Raw genomic sequence first — 25,316 nt, 5'->3', positions numbered from 1 at the left:
AATTGCATATATAGAGGCACCAGATATGTTTCACCGTCAGTTCATCAGTTCATTCGCTGCCAGACTGTTGAGCAGTTCAGTCGATTTGAATTCTCTCTAAGTTTCGTTCGTTCGTTCGCAAGTCGAATTAGCTCCGCGTTGTGTAGTGACGCTCTCGCTGACCCAGCCATGGGTAAGAAATCGCGCGGTAACGCGAGTGCCGGTTTACCGGGAAAACAGACTCTCCCAGGAGACGGCGCGACCACCGAGCCAGCCCAGAAGAAGCAGAAGAAAACCCCATTGCCCATCCCGACAGGCGTTGCGGACCCGCAGCCGGGGCCTCCCGGAACTAAACGACCCAGACCTGAAGACAGCAGCGCCACCGTATCAGCAGCAAAAAAGCTGCTGAGCAACAATCCGTTCTCCGCCCTGCAGAACGGAGCCCAGCCGCAGTCGGACCCTGAGACGGTGCCGAAAAAAGTTAAGTTGCCACCCTTCTATGTGAAGGGCTTCCCTCCCGGGCTATGGGAGCAGCTGGATTTCTACATTAAGCAGGGCCTTCGCTGCACCATTCAACGGTGCACGGAAGGCTACAAACTGATGGTCCCGGCCGAAAAACACTTCAACGCAGTTCAGGCCCTCTTGGACAGAATGAAGCTGGAGTACTTCTCCCACGACATCGAGGCCACCAAGCCGCTGAAAGTGGTGCTGCGCGGGCTCCACGACATGGACACCACCACCTTAATGGACGAGATTAAGGCGAACGGCCTCAAGCCGGTCGAAGTCCACAAGATGACCCGCAGCAAGGCCATCAAGTATCGTGACCAGCTCTACCTGGTCCATCTGGAGAAGAACTCCACAACCGTGAAGGATCTCCAGACGACACGCACACTGTTCCACATCGTAGTGAAGTGGGAGCGGTATAAACCCACCCACGTGTTCGAGCACGGCACCAGGAATTGCCGCATGGCCAGCCGCTGCATCAAATGCGGCAAAAACCACAAGATCGACAACTGCGACAGCATCAAGGAAGCCACTCCCACATGCGCCAACTGCGGTGCCGCCCACAAAGCCACGAGTAAGGCCTGTCCGAAGCGGGCCGAATACGCCGAGATCCGGAAGAAGGCCTCGTCCAACAGCCAGCCCGGTCGCAAGAAGGTTCCAGAAAACAACGCGCAGAACTTTCCTCCGTTATCACCGGTCCAATCACGGCCAATTCCAGTGTTGCCGCCGCTCCCGCTCAACCAACAGTTGGCTGCCGCTGCAGTACCCGGTCAAGCCTCCGGGCCATCGACGGATCCCCCTGCTCCGGGATTGGCCGGTACAACCGGTGAAGCTACAGACGATTCTCCGCTGTCAACGGATGAGATCGTCACACTGTTGGCCCAGGCCATCATCATCAAGCGCACCTGCGCAACAAGAACACAACAGCTCCAAGCTATCATCTCCTTCGTCGCTAATTATGGACCGTGAACCCATAAAGATCGCCAACTGGAACGCTCGCTCCGTAGGGGCGAAAAACATTGAGCTTGCAGACTTCCTCCGCAAGCACGACATCGACGTGGGCCTTCTCACCGAGACCCACCTCAAGACCGGTGACAGCTTCTGGCTGCCCGACCACAGCATTGTCCGGCTTGATCGCACCAGCTCCAGGGGGGGCGGTGTCGCGGTCATCATCAAGAAAGGCATCAAGTACTGCACCCTACCCCACTACCGCACTTCCATCATCGAGGCCGTCGGCGTTGAGGTGGAAACATCGACCGGAAACGTCCGGTTCATCGTTGTCTACTGCCCCCGGCAATGTACCGTTAGCAATGGTACAGCACAGCAGTTCAAGAACGACCTTGCCATCATAACCCACACCAATGCCCGCTTTGTAATCGGAGGGGACCTGAACGCCCGGCACGAGGCCTGGCGGAACTACCAGCAGAACCAGAACGGCCGCCTGCTATTCGACCATTCCCAGCATGGTCTCTATTCCGTCTGGTTTCCGGACGAACCAACCTTCACATCACCGACGGGCAACCCATCGACGCTGGACCTGTTATTGGCAAACACCAGATTAGCCAAGCCGGTTGCCGTCAACGACCTGAGTTCGGACCACCTACCGGTGCTGACCGAGCTGGGCTACAACGTGGCCCCTGCACCGTGCCAGCGGAAGGACTACCATCGAGTCAACTGGGTCCAGTTTCGACGCGTGGTCGACCGCCACATCGACGACAACCCACCGCTCGACACAGTGGAGGACATCGACCGGGCCCTGGAGGGTCTCCATCAAGCCATATCCGTGGCTGACGAAGAGTGCGTTCGACGAGTTCCTGTGAGGAGTAAGTTTCAAGCAATTGATTCCCACTCCCATTCTCTTGATTCGGCTCAGAAATGTTCGTAGACGCCAGTTTCAGCGGACTGGGGATCTGCAGCGTAAATACGAAATGGTCGATCTGAATCGGCAGATCGCTTCCAGAATGGTCTCAATCCGGAACGAGAGTTTCGGGCGGCTCGTTCAGAACCTGGACGACCGTTCCAGACCATTCTGGAAGGTTGCCAAGGTGCTGAAGTCTCACCCCAAGCCCATTCCACCACTTAGAGTCAATGACGAACGGCTTATCACCAACGAAGAGAAGGCCAATGCAATTGGGGAGCACATTGCCCAGTCGCATTTGCTTGGCTCTACAATCCCAAGTCCACTCGAGAACCAGGTTGTGCAGTGCGTCCAGACGTTAGATGCCTCCCCTTGTGCCGTCCCTCCAGAAGAACGGATTACAGAGGAACAAATTTGCTCAGCGCTGAAACACAGTACGAACATGAAGGCTCCCGGGTTTGACGGAATATTCAACCTAGAGTTGAAAAATCTCAGCGCGAGGGTGCACTCGCTGCTGGCTGCCATCCTCAACAGATGCTTGGAGCTGCACTACTTTCCAAGCATCTGGAAGGTGGCAAAAATCATGCCGATCCGCAAACCTGGGAAAGACCCTTCACTACCGTCAAGCTACAGACCGATTAGCCTGCTCTCAGCGCTGAGCAAGCTGTTCGAAAAATTGATCCTCAGCCGACTAAACAAGTTTGTGGAGGAACATGACATTCTTCTTCCAGAACAGTTCGGGTTCCCCAAGGGGCATTCCACCAATCATCAGCTAGTGCGGGTGATGAATAACATCCGAAGTAACAAAGCTGTATCCAAGTCCACAGCCATGGCCTTGTTAGACGTCGAAAAGGCTGAATCCTGATGAATGTGGGCGTCTTAGTGGAATACTTGTATAATGAGAGAGAGAAGGATTCGTATTTTCCATTTAATTCCACTACTTTATTTGCTTATCCTTGACAGATACGCGTATTTCGTCTACAATGTGCAGACTTCTTCAGTGTCTTGTACTAATACTCGACTGAAGAAAAACATCGCATTTACCGAATATATATTAACACAGGTACATTTTCACTTAGAAACTAGGTAAACTTAAATTTAATTTTCTATAGGAACAGGTACTCCGCTGCTTACTCGTTGATGTGTCCTAGGTAGTAACTTGAAAAGCCATGTGTGTCCGTTTCCTTGATCCCTGTTGAGTAAAGTTGAATTACGTTGTTTGTTGATCTCGAGGCTTTCTGTTGTGATGTGCCAATCTTCCATAAAAATAGGTCAGTATGATCATCTGGAATTTATTTAAAGTACTAGAATGGTTATAAATTACATGTTTAAATAAATTATATAAAGCAAATAAATTGTTAGCATTGCTAAAATCATCCAAAAGTTGAAAAGTATTGACACGGTGTGCCCAAAAAGTTTTAGTGTCCATTACGCAGCATTTAAAAAATTGAGTTAATTGTGGGTAAAATACAACAGAAAATATGGTTAGAATTATTTTTAAAACTGTAACTTTTTTTTTTAAAGAATGAAAAGCAAAGAATCAAGGAAATTTGATGGGATGGATTTATTGAACTAATAGTTGATGTAGTTCTTACTATTTGATGCAGTACCAGAATTTAAAGATTTTATCAGTTCTAAATAATTCTAATGTTACTCTGAGGTTGATCAGATATACAGTTTAATTCTTGACATCACACAACACACAACACCCAGCAGACCAGTAAGCAATTTTATTTTGAAGCAATATTCACCGGTCTGAAGTGGGAATCAAAGTCTAACATCGTGGAACTTACACACAAATTACCTAAACTACGGGTAACTCCACTATTTGCATGACCATTATGCCAAAGAATAATTTTATTATATTACTAAAATGAAAGTCTGATAGTTTCATATTTACAGTCTCAGGATCTTGAAATGATTCTAAATTATGGAATTTATATTTTTCCTGCGTCCCAGATCATAAATTTTTTTGTTAGTCTGAATTTACTTGGAACCCTTCACAGGATATATTCGCTTTTTTTTAGTTCAATTTGAATCATCCTAGAATCCCATTATATTTATTTTCTATATTTATATTATATTTATATTATTCATTCGAAGAGTTTTTAGCATTATCTCTTGAAATCTCTTATAAATCACTCTCCAATTCCACAACTCCCTCAATTGGTAATAATTCCCAAGAATTGGCTCAATTTGGTGTCCATTTTCTAAATGAAATTCTTAAATATTCTTAATTTCCTTAATACACTCTTCATAATGGCCGTCACACTCTTAGAATTGGTTTGAAATCGTTTTCAGTATTACCAAGTACTCAAGTACTTTGCCAAAATGGTTTTAAAAGTCTTCCAGAAATCGTGCTTAAAATTTTATTAAAATTAATCTCTATAGAAACAAAATTCCAATGAAATTATTCTCACCATTCGTATCAGCATACTCCTTAAGTTTCATAATAAGAATTTTCTATGATTTCTCTTCCGGATTGTATTTCCTTTATGGACAAAATCTCCATGCAATTGACACCGTCTAGACAACGGACAACACACCACACCCATTAGAACAGTAGGGAAATTTTCAGGTTACCAAAATTTGCACCGGTCGGAAGCTCACAAAGATGGATGTAATTCTTTACAGAATTAGCTTGAAAATATCCTTTGATTTCACAAAGAATTCGCCTCACACTTAAATGTGGACTATTTTCAGAATTACCTTAAAATTCCAATAATGTTCAACGTTGACGGCCTTTAATAATTAAAGTAGCAAGTTTGGCTTTTTATTTTTTTTATTAGAGGCTAAATCACTTGCAGTGATATATGTTTATATGTTTAAAAATCTGCGAAAATCTGGAACATATTTAAAAAATCTGGAAATATACGTGGTCTGTCTGTGTATCTGGTAAGACGACTAAAAATCTGGAAAATCCAGATAAATCTGGAATACTGGCAACGCTGGAAGGGGGGGAGGGAGTTTACATACATTAATTTTCCTCAATGTGGTCACGCCGTGATCCACCTTTAGCCGCTCATTTGGTCCTGCTTACTGGAGGACCAAGTGCCACGCCGTCCGAAGCGACAATGCGCAAAAGCATTGTTTTATATCAAAAGCGCTGTTTTATATCTTTTCAGGTTCAGAACCTGATAGGATTTCCCGACGTATTTTTATGAATGGGGCGGAGCAAAAAGTTTCTTTTGTGCAGAATATGTAAAAAAGGATGGACTTTGGATGTTAATATAATTGCATATATAGAGGTAAGAGATATGTTTTACAGTCAGTTGTTGGTAATGCATCGAGTGTGTGTCTTCTATTAAGCAATATTTTTTTTTTTTGAAAATGTTAGCTCCGCATGTAAAAAATAAATTGTTCATACATTATTGGGGTTTGCTTTAAATTTATTTCTCGAAAAAAAAAATGATCGTCAAAGTCCATGTCTTTTTCGGGTTATTGTTAAGGGGGAGAGGGAGGGGGTTGTTAAGCGGGAGGGGGTTTTACATGCACGTTTTTTCAAGTCTCATTCCTCATTGTGGTGGATACGCTGTGATCCACCTTTAGCCGCTAACCTAGTCCTGCTTGATGCAGGACCTAGTGCCACGCCGTCCGAAGCGGTAATGAGCAGTGGCATGAGAGCAGCGCTGATTTATATCTTTTCAGGTTCAAGCAGAATGATGTGCAACCAAGTGGTATTCGTTTATGATGACTGGGTTTGGGAAAAAGGCTTATTTCATGAAATCAGTGATAAAATTATCATTTGTACATTTTCAAAAGTTTAATTACAGAAAAAATGGAAAAATATTTATTTCAACAGGTTCGTAATGTAATATCCCATCGATTGGCGTATTTGGATTTTCATTTCATCTATTAATGACAAAGTTACAAGCGTTCAAAACCTAACACTCCTTCACCACACATATTTTTTGATTTGCACCCCAGTATAGTCGACAAAGACGTAGTTCTACGTCAAAAATACAAAAGGAAACGTTACCAAGAGCGTTCTTTTGAGGATCAAACAGGATGGGACGAAGTTGCATCCATGAATAGGGCCAATTTGGGGACAATAGACCGAAATTACATCCATGTCCCTGGAGAGTTTTCGTCTTACAAAAGTAAGTTTTCCAACTTTTCGTGGTTACTACTAGCAAACGACATGATACGCATATCTAAGCATACCATTTAGCGGTAGAATATTGTTTGCAGCTAAATTAATTAATGAGTCATGGTTAAAAACGTAATCGATGGCTGCATATTAGACCGAGGTTAGGGACGTGCACCCTATTTGTTTTTGTTTCAGCTGAAGTGGTGATGAAAGTGCCAGCAGGAATTAATTTTAATTAATTGTACTCATTATTATCATTATTTTCTTAAAAATCGTTATTGTTATTTTCATAAATTCCTCGGTACCCCTTGGTAATTTACCGGTATTACCAGTACTGAACCTCTCAGTTCAGAAATATCATCAAAGGATCTGCACTTTTTTAGTACGCTTCGGTGTGTTCTCTCATGCCAAGATGAAATTTTTCGGAATTAGACACTCAAATGAAAATCTCAAAACCACCCTTCGAATGCACATACTTCTTTGTAGTAGGGCAAATGGATGTAATGTCGTCCTAAATGCCCCTAATTTGGGCCCATGCATAAATTAAGCAATCGACTAAATTTTCAATATCGTCCAAAAATATCCATTAGTACCGTCCCAATGACGCGTTCATCTAGATACAATTGATAAATAGCAGATTTTTAGCGCTGGGCTCAATCTTAGATCCATAGGCCAACATTAGAGCCATTTCCCTTATCGTAGTAATCGTTAACGTAGGATAGAAAAAAAATATGGATCTGTCTGTTCAGGAGGTACGGCGAACTTGTTTTGCTGGAAAGCAACCTGGGCCACTAGAGCCCTAACCATTCTAATTTTCCATCGAATTACGTAACGCTCATTTGCGATCAAACAGATTTGCAACGTGATAAACAGCACGCTTTTGCAGGAAAGATCTCATTTCAATGTAATTTTCATTTTCCCGGCGATTCAATCACAACCAACGGTAGCAATTGACTGCGAAAGGAAACCAAAAGAAATTAATCTTCTAACTCAGCACAATTTCACTCTGATTTGAATTGAACCGCCTTCAACGTCATCAGCGACTGATGTCGATGCCTGCAAATAGACGGTCTCCGGCGCGGGCGCGCGTCCGTCTTATTACAAATTTCCTCTATAAAACCACTTGAAGTGTGACATTTCAGTTTAGTGCGCGGTTGAATGGGATCAAACACTTTGTGTTGTTTTTTTTTTGTTTGCAGCGGCTAGTTCAGTATTTCCTTTGCTGTGCCGGTGCGATGCATTGCGTTCAGGCTGTCGGCAAAGAAAGTCACTAAATCACTCAGGGTTTGTTTTTTTTTTTACTACGATTTGATTGAAATCCAACAACCTTACGCGTTCCGCAAGTTGGTATTGCTTTTCGAGAGTGAGACTTACTAGCGACGACAAACCTACGGCGTCGTTCATTAGGATTTGCCTAATGCTCCGGAAAGACATGGAATGAACTGAGCATATGTGTGTATGTGTACATGCGTTTGGGCCAAAGGAAGCAAACTTGATTGTGATCAAATGGTTATATCCTGGCGTAATTGCACAGTTGGAGGCAGTGCCTCGTTGAATGTGTTTAGAGTTGATGGGAAGGCGGGAAAAGCTGTGTTTGAATGAAGCCAAATAAATGCAATTGCGACATGGTTAAACAATCGAAACTGGTTCCAACAGTGTACGAGTTGCATGCGGAGAGTTGAAGTATGCTTAGGGAGGTGTAGAAAAGGTTATAATGTTTGTTTTTCAAATTGTTATTTGCTACCAGTGCACAGTGGTCCAGGATGGGGATTTAGCAAGTCAAAAGTCCTAGTGTTTTTTATCTTAAGTTTTAGAGGTTTAGTGTCTGCTGTGAACTTTTTCAGCTTTAGAAGCTCCTTCTTTTGACCGTTTTTAAAATTAGCGTGGTATAGATAATATAACTTTTTATATTTGAAATTAAAGACATGCAAAATTGTAGCTGAGATGATTGCATGCTACTTCGCCGAAGAACATATGTTTTTGTTTTACAAAATTATAAAGTTTCTTTATTTAAATCCACCATCTGAAGGCCACTTTAATTATAAAAATGGCCAATAGAAGAGACTTTTTAAGCTGAAAAAATTCACGGAAGACACAAATCTCGAGCCACTGTTCAAATAGATCAAACTACATTAATCGGTTCTCTTTATCGACTCTCTTTTTTTTAAATAACTCGACAACACAAACGTTTCCTGTCGTCTATGTCGTGTTAAATGCTAGTGCTTCTTCCATCGAACTCTGTGTCGAAAATATCCGGCAATATCTTAACACGGCCGTGGCGATCCAAAGAGACACTCAATGAAGATAATCGATCAATGTAGATAGGGCCTATTGACAAGTGACGCGAGAAATCTTTTCAAAGTTTATACAAAAGTACTAGGACTGAATTTTCATCTTGTACTTCATAAATTATAATAAACATCAGTCAGGTGCCTCCCTTAGCTCAGTAGGTAAAGGCGCAGCTACAAAGCAAGACCATACTGAAAGTGGCTGGGTTCGATTCCCGGTCTAGGAATTTTTCGCATAGGAAAATATCTCGACTTCCCTGGGCATAAAGTATGATTGTATTTGCCACACAATTATACTAATGCAAAAATGGTACAGGCATCGAAAGCACTCAATTAATAACTGTGGAAGTGCATCTAAAACACTAAGTTGAGAGCACCCAATAAGCTAATATGCGATAAACAATAAGCCTAAAATGCGAAGAAGATCAATTTACTTTTCGCTACAAGAATGTGTATTTCAACAAGTTATAAAAATCTTCTAAAGGTGACTTTCAAAGGAAATTAAAAAATAAAAGAAAATAGAAAAGCTAAAACTCTTAATTTTTTAGCACCACCCTAAGTCAATTCAGAAAAGTTGCTGCAATGTTTCTTAAACAATGTAACGGGAGGCAACAAAAATTTTGGAATTTTTTTCGAGGCCTCTATGCTCAACAACAAACGAGCTCAGAGAGAAATAAGAGTGTGTATGTGTTAGCTCTCTCTCTCTCTCTCCTCTTTCTGCTAGTATTTTCTGTTTTGTTTATGCTTGCTCAGTTGCTGAGTTGCAAAAAGAATACGGTACAACATTTTAAAAGCGAAAATGTTGCGGCTTCGACTGTTTACCATATTCTAAGATCCCCAACAACTGCTCGCAAGCAAGGTAGTGGAAGACCAGCCAAAATTATGGACGCAAAAGGACCTCTAAGGCATTTCTAAGCCATGGTTCAAGCCCTCTGGTTTGGCAATCAATCAATATGTGTACCAGAACAAATGTTTGAAGAACATTTTGATCCCGTTTCTACAAAAACATCATGCTGATGGACAATACGTGTTTTGGCCGGATAAAGCGTCATCGCATTACGCCAAAAAACAAAATCGTTCCTGAATACCCATTCGATCCCATTTGTACCCAAAAACCACAACCCGACAAATCTGCCTCAGTGTCGCCCAATCGAAGATTTCTTCGGGGTTTTGAATTGCAAACAGTTGATTGGTAGAATCAAGAGATGCATTCGCAAAGTTGACATGAAGGCCGTACAACGCTCCTGTTCCGACATCAAACGGAAGCTTCGCCGAACATCCGATTACGGACCGTTTTCAAATGTTCACTATTTTTTTTCAACAATGGACAATGTATCTTTAATTTCAATAAATCAGATCTTCTTCAAGTATGTTTGTCTTTTTTTGACAGCTTGAGAAAGAAATTCCAAAATTTTACTTGCCACCCGTTAAATTGAAATCACCTCGGCTAAAATTTTGCAGTGGAAAAAATAAAAAAAGTTAGTTTTTCTGTAACAATAGGAGTTTTTTTCTGCTGAACACAATTGCAGAAGACACTACACCTCTAAAAATTAAGATAAATGCACTAGATCCTTTGTCTTGCTATATTCCTACCCTAGACCACTGTGCAGTGTGTTGAAGGCTGGTAATTGATATAAGCGAATGAAATGTTAACATGACAGTGTATTGTTGTAAATTTTATTTGCATGAAGTATTATAATGTATCAATTTAACTAACGCTAATGAAATGAACGTTTTCGGTGTTCACTCGGCTGCCGACAGTAGCAGACCACTCTCAATGTGTGTCTCGCGATCGTCTGTTTACTCGGCAGCAACCATTGTGTGGTCCTCCGCATTGTTTTCATCAGCAGTTCTTTCAGTCGATGCGTCGTCGACTTTGGAAAACAACCGTTTCGTGATGAATGTGTGAGTGCTGACCACGTTGTGCGTCCATTGTTGCAATGGAAGCGTTCTGCTCCCCGTTGGCGAATCTGCCATACAATGAAACCACTGGAAGCGGCTCCCGTTCTGGCGGAGGCGGCTTATTGGATAGCGGAAGATAAAATGTTTATTGTGTTGTTCCTTTTGACTATAGTTTTAAGATGTATTGTATAGTGAACAAGAATCCTCGCCTCTGTTTAAGTTAATCCGGCTGAGGCTTATCAAATAAATTAATAAACAAAAAAAAAAGAAATGAACGTTTTGCTAAACAAAGCTAGCTAAGACGCTTATCGATTTTTTTTTGCCGAATGTTAGTGTTGCTTGTTTTCAAACAATTCCGAAAAAAATAACCATGGCTTTCCTTCAACCGAATGATATGTATTAAGTTCCACTATAAATTTTATGTTGCTTTAAAAGTTTATATTAAATTATTGTACTGGTTAAAACACGATTTTAGTTGTTCAAGAAATAAATTCTCAAACAATGAAAATTACTGCTACGGAACCAAATGTCAAATTCGCTTTTGATCGCCAAAATGTCAAAAATAGCACCAGTTGATGCGTTGATAGGTAGGGTCCAAGTGAGGAAGCTGTCTCACTGGCGTCGGTAGCATTGGTGCTCAGTACGGAAAACAAGATCGGTGAAAAACAAATCAAGAATAAAGAGTATTTTTATGGAATTATCTCTGAGAGTTCGCTTAGAGTGGCCCCAAAAGTAGCTTCAAATTTTTCTCAAAATCCCCTAGTAATACTTCATTGGACGGCTCTAAAAAAGTATCTCCGGAATAACATTGGAATACATCTCGAGATTCTCTTGTAACTCTACTCACAATTCCTTTGGAATACTCCTTATAAATCTTTTTGAATAATTCGCAGAATTTAAATTGAATTCTCTACAAAGTTTCCTTTGAATTTTCGTACTGCTTTTGTAATTCTCTTTTGAATTAACTAGCAGTTCTCCTCACAAATCCTCTTTAGGTTGGTATTCTAGTCAGCACTTTATTCGAACATTATTTTGGATTTTTAATTCGCAGGTAGAGCGGGGGCTATTCTCCTTTCCAAACAGGACGTCACACATGAGCTCAATAACCTATCTCGATAATACAATATCATATAAAGTATAGGTTCTATTAAAAAAAAATGTACATCTTGGCCTAGAAGATCACACCTGACTGTTCCAAATCAATTATTCGACTTGCAAATGCCAAAAGCCACACAGATCATTTAATTACACCTCACTTCGATCGCTCACCACTACCATCTTCCTTCCACTGCCAATCAACACACATCGATCACTTCCCATCTCACTTACCGGCATCTATTAAAATTACATCAGACTCCAGCAGCCGAAGGCCCACCACCACGTGATTCTACAAACTCGTTGAAGAGTGCACGGGAAAAAATGCTCTTGATTTCCTCTTTCAAGGCCACCCAGTGTGCGAGCTCTCATCTACATCCAATTGACCACGGTCTGCAATGAAGCTACCAGAGATGAGACCCCCCGAAAAAATGGAATACACTGGAGTCGCTTTTTACGCGGTTTTTTTTTACACGGTTTTTTTTTACGCGGTTTTTTTTTACGCGGATTTCGGAATTTACGCGGTTTTTTTTTACGCGGATTCCGGAATTTACGCGGTTTTTTTTTACGCGGATTTTGGTTTTTTTTTACGCGGATTTCTGAATTTACGCGGTATATCGCTTTTTACGCGGTTTTTCCTTACACGGTCTTTTTTTACTCGGTTTTTTTTTACGCGGATTTCGGAATTTACGCGGTTTTTTTTACGCGGTTTTTTTTTACGCGGGACGTATCACCCGCGTAAAAAGCGACTCCAGTGTAATAATAAACATCGTTGTACTTCGCCACCACCAGCAAGAGCTTCACGATCACCGTCAGCATGATCGTAGTACAAACAGACCACAAAAAGATACCTGCTGCCACTGCCAAAATAACAATTATAAAGAAATGAATATAATGAACCATTACCGCATTATCGCCATTAAAGTCCATGCCTTTCCATACAGCATACCACCGACCGCGCCCCGTCCCATCTCGCGCCAGCCTCTTCATCAAACTCTATCATCTTCCTTGGTTCATCTTCTTCGCCAACATTATGATCATGACGATTGACGACTGAGAGCGCATATGGCCGCGCCGACACTGACCTTGGTAGCTTGGAGAAGAAAACATCTGCGGTCTTTCACGTCTGCCGATCGATACCTATTCACTCACTGCTCGTCCAGATTTGGCCGCAGAATACATTCAACCGGAAATGTCGGCCTGGTGTCTTATGGAATGCCGACTATGGCCAAGTCCCCCCTTTCTCGCACTCGACGATGACTTCAATCACACCGAAGTGCGAAGTGAGAAAAATCGTCAATGAAATGCAGCACTGAACACGAACCGATCAAGATAAGCAAATGAAACAAAATTGGGAAAATGCTGCTAAAGAGCCAATTATCTAATCGATCGAAACAAATTGTATCGTTCAGTGTTTCTTTTCGTTCGTCGCTCGGACACTCGACCAACACCGGCTTTTGACGGTTTGTTTGCAGTTGATTATTAGCAAATTGGGTGAATTCCGATACGGTATAATTTAATTTCCAAATCGACGCAACAATCGAGAGGTGAAGAAATGATCAATGAGCACGGGGATTGGCTTCGGTGCATTTCGCCAAGTCGCCTTGATCAAACCAGATTGGTAAGTGCGGCAGTCAGTCAGTTAGTCAGTCAGTCAGTCAGTCATTTGATGCAGTTGCAACCTCTCAGAACGAGATCATCAAGAACCTGAATGATTAACGGTTCTGGCTGGATTTAACGAACAAATCTGCCGTTAATAACCAGAAGCCTCCGAGTAAATGAAGCTGAAAAATTTCGATATCTTTCTACGGTGGTGTGCTCCTAGCATTAAAAGCAGATGAAGTTTCAACCCGACAAGTTTGGATAACAAACACGCGGCCTATTTATTTATATATAAATTATGATTAACTTCCTGGTCGTTCCGTCTCTCCAAGGGCCATTGGAATGTGACGCAGGCTTTAGGGGGGAAATTGCACTGCAGCAAGTATCGCACACCCACTTTGCAATTAATGGAGGTGCATGCCACGACCGTGCACAGCAGGTTCTCCGTAACCGGTCCGGTCATCGCCATAGTTGAGCTTAGATCTTGCGTTTAGCTGTTACTTGCGCGCGGGATCCAAACTAGGGGGGTATGCGTCTGTGATCCTTAAACGTGCCGAGTTTTTGATTTATGGGCAATTGAATATCGGTCTTTCGGTTTATGAAAGCAGATACCAAAGGACAGCAGTTCTAACAACCAGAACAGCACAATCGTGATATGGGCACTGGGAAGGTGAACTGCATTCTTGAAGTTGAAAAACATTTTCCTTCAAAAAAGGGAGTTTTTAATAACGTTTGCTGAGATTTCTAGTTTTGCAATCGCATTTCCTACGCAATCCGTTCCATTAGTGTACCCACCTGTTTATCGAGTGGCAGAGTGTTGATTTATTTCTAACGTGCTTCAGCTGAAGTGGTTGCAATCATTTCGACAGAAATTGGAACAAATGTCTCTATGAATAGCAATTGGGGTTTCCTAAGAAATGCCACACCGAATCGGCAACTACAACGACGACGAGTGACAGTACCGTGTGGGAATGTAGCATGAAAGTAGTTGCATATTCTAGAGCACAACAAAGCAGCAGCAGCAACAGTGTGTGTGCTCCGAGAATAGATAGAATAATGAAAGCACTGGCGCCAGTAGGCACGAAGAACCGTTTAATGGATTTTAATCGGTTAAAATTTAGCATGTGTAATATGAAAAGTCGTTTTATTTTAAAGATAGGCATGTCACATTGCCACAATAAAATTAGTCTTATTATTTTAAACTTTTTGAAAAGCATCCTATGAAGAGTTTGATGCATGATGTAAAATTTGAAATTTCCGCTTCACAGTGCTCAAACGGCTTCAAATCTGGTCCTGAGCAGCATCCCGAAATTTGAATTAATTTAGTAAGAAACTGATTTGGCACAAACCATTTGAAGATTACATGGAAATTACTATGCGAAAATCAAACTTTCTATTCATTGTCTTCTAGTCATTTTCCATATTGTCCTAACAATATTTATTTCTCAATGCCGAGGGCTTAACTATGTCCTTATGAGTGTGTATTAATATTTCGGAATTGATAAAATAACAAAATACTGTATCAAGAAGAAATTCTGAGATCGAAACAATTTGCTAAAAATTAAATGATTTCGAAATTTTAGATACATTCCAGGATTTTTTTTTCAATTCGGCTGAACGGAGCCGAGTAAGAATAAATCCCTTTAAAAATATTCAAAAATACAATATTTACGAGTTTTTCTTCCTGGGCGGCGAATTGATTGCGGTTTTCACCCGTGATCGCATTTTTTCCCCTGCATCTTTTGTTCTTCTTCTCTTGGAACTGAGGTGTTGGCTTCTGGAAGTTTTCACTCATCATTTGTTTTCCGTTGCACTCCTCGGTCGTCTGGGTCGTTGCGTCCATTTCGCCCATATTTCCCCCCTGCACCTCCAACCGTTTCTCCGTTTCCTGCTCGTTGTTGTCCAACGACACCAGCATACGTACTACTACTGCTTTGTTTTCCGTTGTGTTGCTGATTTTCTTCTTCCTGGTGTTGATTCTCTGGTTCTTTCCTAGCCTTCCGCTTGGGACATGAAATATTACTTTCCAAACAGGATAAAATTATCATTAATACAGTGCATGAACTGACATTACGCTGCTTTTACTGCATTTGTTTATTTTTGTGGCCATAAACATTACATGAGATTTTCGACATGTTTGAAGTCCTCTTGGATGTAATACTAAAATTTATTTTTTGCTGAGTGAACTGTAAATTTCTCTCGGATGACACGCTTCACTTTCTCATATTTCCCCAGCACTAACGCTAGCTCTTGGTCAGGAATCTATCTCTCTCTTTTCGCAAAATAGAAAATTAAATCATCCGAGTTGAAAGTCAAAGCATGGAGCATCAATTCCTCTTATTGAATCTTCATGAAAATTCCTTTTTCCTCTACAATGCGATATGTAGCATCCATTTGAACCAGATACGCGTCGAGCTATTTCGCAAAACTAACAATTTCTCCGATGCTTGGGTTTGCATCCCCGTTACTGAAGCTAAACTCGATTTTTTGTTTTATTTCACAAATATCGCTTCCCTCTGTGCGGCAGCGTTAAAACGACTGAGTTCTGACTATGAAAATTGCAGGATCTTGAACTAAGATTTTTTGTCAAGATTTTGACTGGAATAGTTTCAGACAGAAAATTTTCATGACGAAAAATGGTTCAGTGTCAAGGGGTAAGTCACTCGACACACTAAATAGGTGGCATTTTTCTCAGTGTGCTGTAGCTGTGCCAGCAGTGCTCGTCATTGTGCCTACTGTATTTTTTTTAGTGAACAGTGAATATTTGGGTATGCTTGCCAACCCGGTATTTCTGACAGTTCGAATATTTTGAAATGGTTTTGAAGCAGCAAGACACTGGAATTGCTAGAAAACTTTGCTTCAATTTCGACTGCCTGCTAGTGGAAAGGATTGGGGAGGACAATACTAGCATGAAGAATAACAACGTGCAAAACTCAGGAGCTGGGGAAAGTAGGTCACGAGATCATGAAATGATTTGACACTGCCACATTGTTGCTTCGAGTTGGAGGAAGTGCGTAGAGAACGATGAAAATCGATTGTGTGGGAAGTTTGAACGGCTCCCACAATCATAAATTTCGTTTGTGATAAAAGCAATAGTCAAAGATACCCCCGGGAAAAGTGATCGACTGATCGGATTGTACCTCAACCAAATCAAATTAAACATTTTCTGCGAAAGTATCTTTTCGGAACGCTTTGCTCCAGCATTGTGATGTGCGATCATCAATGTGTCATACCTGATATCTCTGCCTCGACAAACATATAACGCTCTGACCAACACCAATGGTATCAGCCACAACCAGAGTAGTCCCTTTCTATCCGGAACATTATGCTTCACGACTCAGGTTTTGACTAACCACTCCAATACCTTCTTCTCCAACCCCACTTGGTTTTTTTCAGCTCAGTTTAGTTTTATTTTTCAATAAATAGTGGAAATGGATGTAATGTCGGCCTAAATACCCCTAATTTGGGCCCATACATAAATTCTGCAAATGACTAAATATTCAATAGCGACTAAAAATATCCATTAGTACCGTCCCAATGACGCGATCTTCTAGATAAAATTGATAAATAGCAGATTTTTAGCGATGGGCTCAATCTTAGATCCATAGGCCAACATTTCCCGTATATAATCATATAGTTTTTACTATTGGAAAACGAAGAAAACTGTGTATATCTTGGCCTTGATCTTGGCTTTAATGTGAAAATTTTTCTGAACGAATCCAATTCAGTTGTTTGAGATAGTTTTTTGTTTCTACAAGTTAACCGGAATGTAAACAATGATAGTAATATAGCAGTATTGCTAGTTTTGTTTAAATGTCATGTAAATTTCTAACCATGGGTGCCAATTATTTAGCGTGCCCAGGTGTACCCATATGGTGCCGAATTTGTTTTCGACACACTGTCCAACCCCTTGTTCAGTGTACATATTCCGGCGGATCATTATTTTCTAGACCCATAGCAGCGGATCAATGGCAGCCCATAATTCGCACCAATAGAAATAATAAAATGCACCCTGAAATATCAATAATTGCCCCATAAAAACCAGGTAGATTTGTCAATATTTAAGTTTTACCCATAAATCATCGATCGAAAAAATAAAATGTCCCCTAACAACACTGATATGTTCCATAATAAATATGAAAAGTTCGGCGATTGTTATGAAACATTTAATCTTTTCTTTTGACACATTTAATATTTTTCAAGGAGCGTTTCAACTTTTTTTATGGGCACATTTTATCTTGTTTTTGATGCATAGATTTACTGTCCCATCGATATCTTTTATAGTTAGAGGAGCGTAGCGACGGACAAGTGTCCAAACTATGCTTCTAAAAGATGAAGAAAATGGTGATTTTGCCGTTATTCCTACCACGATAGCTCCAGAGTAATTTTTTAGAATTTCTTGTGGTGTGACTATAATAAAAAAAAAATCAAGATCTAGACTCCAGGCATTCTGGAAAACCTAATAAACAAAATCAATGATATTAAAGGGTTTCACGAAGGTTTAACCATTCTATCATCAAGTCGAATCATCGTATACCTTGTTGAGTATGCAGAACTTCAAGATCACATATCGTGCAGGGTGTCGACTACCTGAAAAAAAACCTGGAAAATCTGGGAATCTCAGTGAAATCCATTTTAAACCTCGAAAATCAGGGAATCACAGGAAATTTCTTGAAAAATCAAGGATATATTTCTTAATCTTCTCTGAAAAGTATTACTGGTCTCGCAAGTCTCATACAATCTAATTACTTGATGTAGTTTTAGGTTTTTTTGTAAACTAATTAAATTTTCAATAGAATTGTGATCACCCACAAGCTCAAATAAATTATTTTAATTGCTTAAACAAATACATAGTCTTCTCCAGTTGCATATGTATGAACATTACAGTTGTATTCATGTAAGAACTGTCAAAATCCTATTAATGTACACGCTAGTGTTCGTGAGATTCTGCTTGGTGAACTAAATTTCGATGATTTTAGGCCATCCCTGTTGGTTGTGACAAAATTCATGATCCATGTGGATTAGCGCGTTTCTGGGTGGCGTTGTGTTTAGTTCGGTCCAACAAAAATTATACCTCTGAAAATGGGTTAGAGCGTCTTTATGTAAATGCGAGAATGGCAAAAAGTTAAGAGATATATTTTTGAACGGTGACTTCTTGTAGTTCTAGTTCCTCATTGTAAGCTAAAGAGCCAGATAAATTCAGACATTAAGCTATCCAATGAAAAAGTAGAATTATGATCCTGTTTGGATGGAATAATTTTTGATTGCTTGAGGTTGAGGTAGCAGATTATGATTAAAAATTGAACTCAGGGTCACAGGGTGTCCATCCAACCGGGAAATCTGGCAAAAAACCGGGAATTTGGATTTTCCGGGGAAAAACCTGGAAAAATGCGGGAAAACCCTAATCGCACAGGGAAAAAATCATATAGGGGAAATGGATGTAATGTCGGCCTAAATGCCCCTAATTTGAGCCCATACATAAATTCAGCAATCGACTAAATTTTCAATATCGACCAAAAATATCCATTAGTACCGTCCCAATGACGCGTTCATCTAGGTAAAATTGATAAATAGCAAATATTTAGCGCTCAATCTTCGATCCATAAGCCAACATTAGAGCAATGTCTCCTATACTCATCCCGAGTAACTATTTTGGTTTTATCATAGTCTTGTAGGCCATAATTTGGTCTCTTTTTTTGCCTTGATTTGTTTTCCGTCGATCTTGTTTTCCGTACTGAGCACCAATGCTACCGACGCCATGTTATATAGGGTTTTTGATCTAATTTTCGTATGGTAAGATCGCTTGTTTATCGTGTATTTTGTAAAACTTTTCGTTGTCGTCGGTGCCGGGTTTGAATAGTTATAAAAACTTGAGTAACGCTATAATGTGATATAAGGGACTCGGTGGCCTTAGAGCAACCAGTTTTGCTTACTGAGCAGAACATCATGAGTCTAATCTCAAGCCGATCCACATTCAATATTCGTCAATCGTTTTATTTGTTAACATGACTACATGGTAATAACAGCAACTCGATGATTAAAAAGGAGCTCGTCTGCCAAGTGGCAAACGTTTTTGCTTACTGAGCAGAATACCGTGGGTTCAATCCCAAGCTCCTTCGCGTTATATGATTGTTAGGACATCAATTCAGCTTATCGTTTACCAAAACGAACCCTGCTGCAAACCCAACCCTATTACCGAATATCCCCGTGATTCCTCGTAGAAGTGCAGAGGTGTTCTCGGCTTCCATCAAAGCGAGTGTCACGTCAACACATTCCTACCCCTTTCTTTCTTGACCTGTGTTCGGGCGCGGCCGGCGCTGGTATTGCCTAGTTTGAGATCACCAGTTTTTACACATTGAGGATGATTGCTAGTCCCAAGCATCGTCTATTGGTTCTCTGTGTAATTACAGCTGGTCTGGCAATAACAGAGTAGCAACCGTGGGCGGTCAATCATGCTCATGCTCATGCTCAAACTATGGAACAACGAATAGAAGATTAGGAAACACATAGATTAAGACTAACTAACTCATTTTTTCCTTGTTTCAAGATCATCCTCGGTGGACAAATCCGAGTCTTGTCACTATCAACAAGGCATCACGAGTAACAAGGACTAAGATGTGTTCCTTTGATTATTGAAAAATCCTGTTCTCCTAGTTTGAAGTAGTCAAGACTAGGAATCGGTGGAAGATCTTACATCCCGTAACGTACCTCAAAAAGGTGATCTACACAGCAAAAAAAAAAATGTAATATCGATCAACGTAATTCAAGCTGATGTATGAAATAATGCTGTAATAGCAAAAAGCAGATACAATATTACATCAATGGATGTAATTTTGTTCGCAAAATCGATGTACATCGTACAATGTGATATTACACAACCGATGGATTGACCTGGTTGCAGCAGTTTCGATGTAATATTCAACAACTTTTTTTGCTGTGTACTCACGTAACGGGGTAGTATTTATCGTATGTTAGCTTTATGTAGCAAAATCAATCCATATTGGCGGGTTTATTGGTTACCTCCCAAGTAACAATTAGGGTTTTATGAGGGTTCTGTAGACCATGATTTGAACTTGTATAGTGTTTTTAAACCTCAATAAAACTTACAATGTTACTTGGTCTGGGATGTGCAATATTTGCTTGTGAATGATTTCCCACCGGAGATATCCCGCTGCGATCAAGCGTTTGGTTAAACGTGTTATCCATAACAAATGTTCAAAGGAGATGAGAGGGGCATTGAAGTGTGCACGGGGAATATATTTGTAACGGGGGATTAAAGTGTTTCATATGTGGAAATATTCCTAACGGAAAGTCCAAAAACAGTCAGAAAAATAAGTATTAACACGCCGAGGAGTGGAAACGGAGTAAATTGAGGAAATAAGGGGAAGAGATGAGCTAGCCTACGGCTTAAAATCTCTATAATAAACATTAAAAAAAGGAAATAAGGGGACCATAAACTTGTTGAACACATTCTGGCTAGCGATGAAAATGCATGTTGTTATGATTAAACCGTCCAAAATTTGTAAATTTAGGATAATGTGAGTGACCTTTTCTGAAAACGACTGGAACATCAGGGAATATCAGGAAATTTAGTTTTCTTCGTTGAGTCGACACCCGGGATGATTTGGATAATCCAACAATGTTATTTTTAAACACAATTAATAATTTAAAATGATGTTATGAGTGAAGCACAAAAAAAGGCTCAAGAATTCTGAGTTTACTTTGAACAAGATTTCGATTAACATGTAAAATATCGCCAGGACAATTTGGAGAATGATAAACATTTTGGTAGAACTTCAAGATCTAAACTCCAGGAATATTTGAAGAACTTTTTATACTGCGTTCTTCCTGCTCAGGTCTCTTGTATTGATATATGCTTTTTCCGACAAGATTTACGCTCATTTTTGCAGTGAAAGTCTTTGATGTTATTCGAATTCATGATTCCATGAGATTTTGGAGATCTAGACTATCAACATATTAATGCAAATCTCATCTCATATTTTTTTCTACAAAGTAGACGTATTATAGAACAATTCCGCTCAAAAAGCTATATGATTATCTGTAAATGGTTATTTGTGGACGCCTTTGTTGTTTAAGGCCGGGGGAATGTTTGAGTTTGGTTTGTTATTAAATAACCAGGAAAAACCGGGAATTGAAAAATTGGATTTGAATGGACACCCTGGATATGGTTGTTCATGCTATGTAAATTATGCTTGCGATTAGGTTATAGGATAGCTGGCGCCGGTGGTGTAGTGGTAAGCGTCACTGCTTTCTCACCACAATGGGTCGGGATTCAATCCCAGCCAAGGTCGGTGGGATTTTTCTGAGGCATAAAAATCTCTGGTCACGTCTTCCTTCGGAAGGGAGCCGTTGGTCCCGGCCCATGTGTGTTGTTGAATGGGTGCGATATCCTACGCAGGTGTGGAAGCTGCCTTCCTGCACATTCGATTGCTGTCAATGGATGGCAATCGATGTCCTTCGGTGATTGGCACTTGATTGCTGAACAGAGACCGACGTTAAATAAAGGAAAGAAGATTATGTGATAGGTAAATAACTCCATGTTTTCGTCAGTACTTTAACATCAAAATGTGACGTATGCTCGATCGAGATAATAGTTTACTCCTTCTGGAGAAGTCTTTTTATTTGAGTAGTCTGGTTTGTTGTGGGGTTCGGTGGTCTAGCTGTGACCGGTTTTGCTTACTGAGCAGAAGATCTTAAGTTCTATCCCAACCCCCTTTTCCTCAGTTATTTAATGCATATATATGTAATAGGGCCGCATTGATATTTTTTTCATCAATATACAACCACTTGTTTCAACAAAATATTTACTAAGGCGACGCCTTACTCATTACCTGACCGCATTCTTTTCTGTGATGCGTGGAAGTGCAGAGGTCCCCTTGGCTTTCAATAAAAGGAGTATCACGCTATCAATTGTTTTCCCCTTCCCCTAATTGATCTGCTTTCGGACGTGTTCGGCGCTGAGATTGCACAAAATACATTATATTACCAGCATTTTCACATTGAGGATGAACGCTAGTCCTAAGTGCCATAAATTGGTTCTCTGTGCAATTACAACTGATCTTTGCAATAACGCAGTAGCAACTGGACATCGAGTATGATTGTACTTTGCCCCTCAATATATACTAATGCAAAAATGGTACAACTTTAGACAGCTCTCAATTAACAACTGTGGAAATGCTCAAACAACACTAAGTTGAGAGCCAGCGTAAAGTCCCAGTGAGGACGTAATAAAGCCAAAGAAGATAAAGAAGCTTATGCTCGAAGATAAACGAAATCTGTTATAAATCACCGCATGTACAGATTATGTAATATGGTCAACGGGAAACATTAGCATTAGCATTAGCATCGAACAAGTTATACAATATCGTAGGTGGTATGAATTCAAAACTATTAAGCTTTATATAGGTTTTATAGCATTCTACAAGTCCAAATCATGATCTACAGAACCCTCATAAAACCAAAATTGTTACTTGGGTAGAATACAACCAGTCAGTGTTGCTGGCAAATGTAGATCTTTTTTAATAAATGGTAAAATTGCTGTCCAGAGCGTCTGCTGGAAGATAAGGTTGAATGTAATAAATGTTAAATGTACATAAAATCAGATAAGATTTTAATCCAAACGTCAGATATACAAACAAATGAAATGAAATCAAATAATAACAAAAACTTTTTTGTTTGTGTCATACATGTGGTTGAACTAACACATATTCCCAACGTTGAATGTAATCTAAATTTGAAAATAATAAATCCAGCCAGCTACTGTACCGTTACGCTACTTCCTGTCACCTCAGTTCATAATTGATTCATTCCTCATCCCCTTCCTATATCCCCTTCCCTCATCCAAAGCAGAATTATTTTCCGCCCATTTCGCGACATTAAAACGCAATTATTCTCCATGATGTGCACCGATCTGTTCGTGTCAGATTTATGTCTCGTGTTACTCATGCGACTCGTTTAGAGCACTCAGCTCACCCAGCTAGAACCACCCTCTCCTCTGGTGGGAACTTCTAGCTGCCCAGCCAGGCCGGCGGGTTTGTGATGTCAATTAACTCTCCCGCGAGCGAGTGGCAATCACGGTCGACAACCGCCGCCGTCGTCGTCGGTGACTTCTTGATGCCATTTCCTTCCTCTGGTGGTAAACGCCTCGGATTTTTAATTGATTTCAACCATGTTTTTGTTTCGGTCCTCGAACTGCTGTGTTTTTGATCCATATGCCATATGCAGTGGAACGGTTGCGGTGGGAACCTTCCGACAAAAGCATTCTTGTTTTGTTTTCTTGACACCCGGGTATGTGTATGGCCAGCCACCCATGGGAGATAATTGCGGTGAAATAACCTCATCATAGAAGCGTGGAAATGAGGTTTAATGGCTATTTTTGTACCACGGAACGATTAAACTGCTGTAAACTATGGTGTGCCACCGTGCACATCTTCCGTCATCTCGAGTAATAACATGGTTCTTATACTGTCAACACCGTCCAGCTTGAACGAACGGTAGCTGATTAAGTTGTAAATAAGCATTGTTAAGACATTAAGCTAATCTTCTTTGTTTTCCCTCTCTCTCTCTCTCTCTATTTGCAGTACGGTTTGCGACAGCTGGATCTGTCACTCCTCTCGCAGCTGTGGGCCCTGAACGAATCGATTCAGGAATTCCGCACGATGATGCAGGAGCAGGAAACCCTCTCGCCACCCTCGCCAACGCCGTCCAACTCGGACGTCAATTCGGTTTCATCGGATGACGACGACGAAGATGATTCGTCCAACACGCAGACGGTCGGCGTAGGTGGGCACCTCCTGTCCGGCGGTCACAACCTAATCGAATCGGTGGCCGCCGCCTCGGTGCTTAGTTCATCTCAGGCAAGTCGGATGAGGGCTCCGCCGCCCCCACCGCCGAACCGGAAAGCACCCTCTCGGCCGGTGTGAGCCAACCAACAACACGTTCCAAATATGAAAGCACTCTCTCTTCTTCAAGTTCTAGCCAATATCGAAAGCAAAAAGTTAATCAAAGAACGCGTTTCTTTTTATTTCGGTACATGATCCTAAGCACGAAGAGGATCTAAAAAAAGCTAACTCAATTAGAGGCAAAGGTTGGTCGTTAGTGATGTTAAACAAAGGGACAACCCCGAAAACGTAAGTCAATAGAACAAGACAATTTTCGCCGGCAAATTTTCGTTCGTGGCGGAATCGAACCCGAGCGAAGGTTTGCCAGCCTAATCGTAAGGAAAAAAACATAAGACATTAGCTCCCGTATCTCTCGTGTAAATATTAACGTAACGTAAATTCATTCAAATGTGACTACAAGTAATTAATTAATTAATTAATTATAGGAAAACCATTGTTCCAAAATATTGAAATTGCAAACCCGTGAAAAGCGAGTAAAACACATCTGAAACAATAAGTGGAACCAGGGGTTTTGCTTGATTGTGGTAGAAAAGTTGAGAAAGCCATTGGATGAAAGCTGCAGTGTGAGACTGTGAACCGTCCCTAAGGAGTGGAATTTACGAACTACTATGGATCACTTTTGGGAGAGGTCACAATTAGGCATCAATTTGCATCATATTATGGATCAATAAATGAAAATTATTTTCCTCAACTGATCTACTACACAGACCTCATTATAATTATGACATTGCAAAAAAAAAAAAAAATCTGTCTCACTTCTCATTATTGACCTTGGGTTTTCTGGCTACTCTTTGTGTTGCTTTTTTCTTATTTTGATTTTGTTTTTCTTTCTTAAGAGCACTTTTTAGAAGCTTATCTTAACCTCTTTTTTGTTTCAGAATTTTACGTTCCTCGATCCTTGCTTTCTTGACATCTTCGATTTCTTCCTTTTCAAAATCATTTTTCTTATACCATTGTAGTCACTGGTAGCCAGCGATAGGAATTATAGTCGCTATATTTATAGTCTGGCGGATAGAATGTCAATCGATGAAAAACCGGAACCAATTAAAATTGTTGTAGACCAACAATTGAAAAGG

The 25,316-nt window shown here is 40.7% G+C and overlaps 1 protein-coding gene across 1 annotated transcript in view; it reads left to right on the top strand.

The window, feature by feature from the left end:
- LOC135705696 (putative uncharacterized protein DDB_G0288537) overlaps nt 1-24,736 on the top strand; it is a 178,561-nt gene extending 153,825 nt beyond the window's left edge. Inside the window, exon 3 of the mRNA XM_065227497.1 lies at nt 23,920-24,736. Coding sequence (XP_065083569.1) covers nt 23,920-24,261 — 342 coding nt within the window. The 3' untranslated portion in view covers nt 24,262-24,736. The remainder of the gene's footprint in view (nt 1-23,919) is intronic.
- Nucleotides 24,737-25,316: the final 580 nt, after the last annotated feature.

This window comes from Ochlerotatus camptorhynchus, unplaced genomic scaffold (assembly GCF_037179485.1).
Source record: "Ochlerotatus camptorhynchus isolate MF236.1 unplaced genomic scaffold, CSIRO-AGI_Acam_v1.1 ptg000274l, whole genome shotgun sequence".
NCBI lineage: Eukaryota > Metazoa > Arthropoda > Insecta > Diptera > Culicidae > Ochlerotatus > Ochlerotatus camptorhynchus.
Note: the sequence above shows the minus strand (reverse complement) of the source record. Positions and strands in the feature narration are given on the sequence as shown.